Below are 2,500 nucleotides of genomic sequence, written 5' to 3'. Positions count from 1 at the left end.
AACCAAACTACCGACCCATTCTGTCGCAGACAAGCATATTGAAAATATAACACTGTATAGTAGAGAAAAATAAGTTGGCAAAGCAAGGCCCGCCCAGGAAGAGTAAATTAAAAAAAAAAATACATGTCCATATATCCAAGTTAAACCAAAGACCACCTGGGATGAGTCCATTTCTTCCTTAAAAGAAAGAGCTGTGGGGTTGGGGGTGCTTGGGGAACTTGTATTGAGGAGGGGGTGAGGAATCGTAGTGAGAGTGTGAGTGGGTTGGTATTTTTTCCCAAGCATGAGAGAACAGAATGCAGAGCTGAAAAATCCTTGGCACAAATCCATTTACAGGTGTGTGAGTTTGGGCATGTCTTGTAAGCTCCCTGGGGGTGGGTGGTGAGACGTGAGGTCTGTGTAAGTCGGGTGCGAGTTGCAAGGGCCGTGGGGGTGTGGCCCAGGTGCCATGGAAGCTGCGCCGTTAAAATCAAGACCTGCCGGTGAGGAATGGTGCGTCTGCAGATGTGAAAGGTTGAACATTGCCGGTGGACCACCGGATGCCGTCATGGGCTCGACAAAGTTTCCATATACGGGGCTGCCCTGCAGCCCCGGACCGCAGTAACCATCTGTAGGATGTAGGGTGTGTGGGTTGTAGTCCCCGGTGAGTGCAGCACCACCATACCGCTTGGGTGTAGGTGGACAATTTGACAGCGATGCTCCGTAAGGACCTGTTATGCTGTAAGCGTTGTGATGCGACTTTGGAAAAGCAGTTGGTGAACCGACGTCATATGGGACACTGTTTCCCATGTTGTGTAATGCAGTGGAATAGCTTACAGGCCCCACGGGATTCAATTGAGGACTTCGGCTCGGAGACTGGCTGCCCGGAGACCCCATGATACCCTTAGCCTTTTGATCTTTCTTGTACTTCATCCGTCGGTTTTGAAACCAGATTTTGATCTGGCGTTCAGTGAGGTTCAGAAGATTGGCCATTTCGACACGCCGAGGTCTGCAAAGGTATCGGTTAAAGTGGAATTCCTTCTCTAGCTCCACGAGTTGTGCGCTGGTGTATGCCGTACGAGCTCGTTTTGATGGCTGACCCGTTGGACTTTTCTCGCTGCAACTGTCTCCCACTGAGGGTGGGTGAGGATGAACGGACAAGGCACTTTAGTCACACAAACCCATAGTCCCAAACATTGTTTCAGTCACCTGATGTAAAACTGATAAAGGCAGAAGCCAGGCAAGAAGTCTATGCAAGTACTTTTAAATGCACGTGATTGTTTCATCAAAGCATGGTTTTCTGTTTATGACCAATCAATTGCTTCGATTAAATTATTCATCTCCACTACATAATACCACCACTTTCACAGAAAAATCGCAGGACATATGAAATTTCACGGAAAAAGAAAATATGGGCAATACTTCTGGGCGCTCACTGGTAGCGGCTGGATAACATAACCAGGGAACAACTGCTAGGCATGGATGACCCACAACATATGTAATGGAGAAGAAAGTACATACCTATGGATGTTTTAAAATTCCATGAACAATCTTTAGTGCATCATGGGTGATGAAGGTTGCAGTCAAGTTTCATCGAAATTGTGTGTGTAGTTTCGGAGAAGAAAGCAAATACATATTTTGGGGGGCACCCCCCTTACATCCCCATAGAGCTCGATTTTTCTATTGTCATGAGCAAACTTTGGTGCATCATAGGTGATGAAGGATGTGGTGAAGTTTCATCGGAATTGTGTGTGTAGTTTCTGAGAAGAAAACGGATACATATTTTTTGGGGGGGGGGGGTGTCGGGGGGCAACCTCCCTGTAAACCTCTTCAGACCTCAAAAAATGTAATGGCTTGAACAAACTTTGCTACATCGCAGGTGATGAAGGTTGTGGTCGTTTCATCGAAATTGTATTTGTAATTTCGGAGAAGAATGCAAACCCCCAGTCCCCTTAGGGCTCGATTTTTTTTTTCACTTCTTTATGTTTTTTTTAATGCCATGAACAAACTTTGGCATAAACATGGTGATGAACATTTTGGTAAAGTTTCATCGAAATCCTATGTGTAGTTTCAGAGAAGAAGTTGAATGTATTTGTGGACAGACGGACTGATGGACGGATGACGCGCTATCCCATAATCTCCCTGGAACTACATTCCAGGTGAGCTAATTATATATCATTCACAAAAACTTTCTGATTAGTTTCATTTTCTGAATTTTATAAATGTAATGCAAGGGAGTTCAAAAAGTTCTCAGCATGAGATACTCGCAATCATTCCCAACACACCAATGTTCCATCATATTTTATGTGTATCTACACTACGTGGCCAAAATTATGCAGATACCCCTTCGAACTAGTGGATTCGGCTATTTCAGCTCCAACCATTACTGACAGGTGTATAAAATCAAGCACACAGCCATGCAATCTCCATAGACAAACATCGGCAGTAGAATGGACTGGACTGAAGAGCTCAATGACTTTCAACGTGGCACCGTTAGAGGATGCCACCTTTCCAGCAAGTC

At 45.0% G+C, this 2,500-nt stretch overlaps 1 protein-coding gene across 4 annotated transcripts in view; it reads right to left on the bottom strand.

The window, feature by feature from the left end:
* LOC147030281 (homeobox protein Hox-D3-like) overlaps positions 1–2,500 on the bottom strand; it is an 80,632-nt gene that overhangs the window by 1,005 nt on the left and 77,127 nt on the right. For all 4 annotated transcript variants that reach the window (XM_085874175.1, XM_085874176.1, XM_085874177.1 and 1 more), the window contains one exon: positions 1–1,112. This exon is cut by the window's left edge and continues 1,005 nt beyond it. In XM_085874175.1, the coding sequence (XP_085730301.1) occupies positions 331–1,112 (782 nt within the window). In that variant the 3' untranslated portion in view covers positions 1–330. The remainder of the gene's footprint in view (positions 1,113–2,500) is intronic.

This window comes from Eptatretus burgeri, chromosome 3 (assembly GCF_056783735.1).
Source record: "Eptatretus burgeri isolate ZD-2024b chromosome 3, Ebu_testis_v1, whole genome shotgun sequence".
Lineage (NCBI taxonomy): Eukaryota > Metazoa > Chordata > Myxini > Myxiniformes > Myxinidae > Eptatretus > Eptatretus burgeri.
The sequence above is the reverse complement of the archived record's forward strand: the minus strand, read 5'-3'. Positions and strand labels throughout refer to the sequence as shown.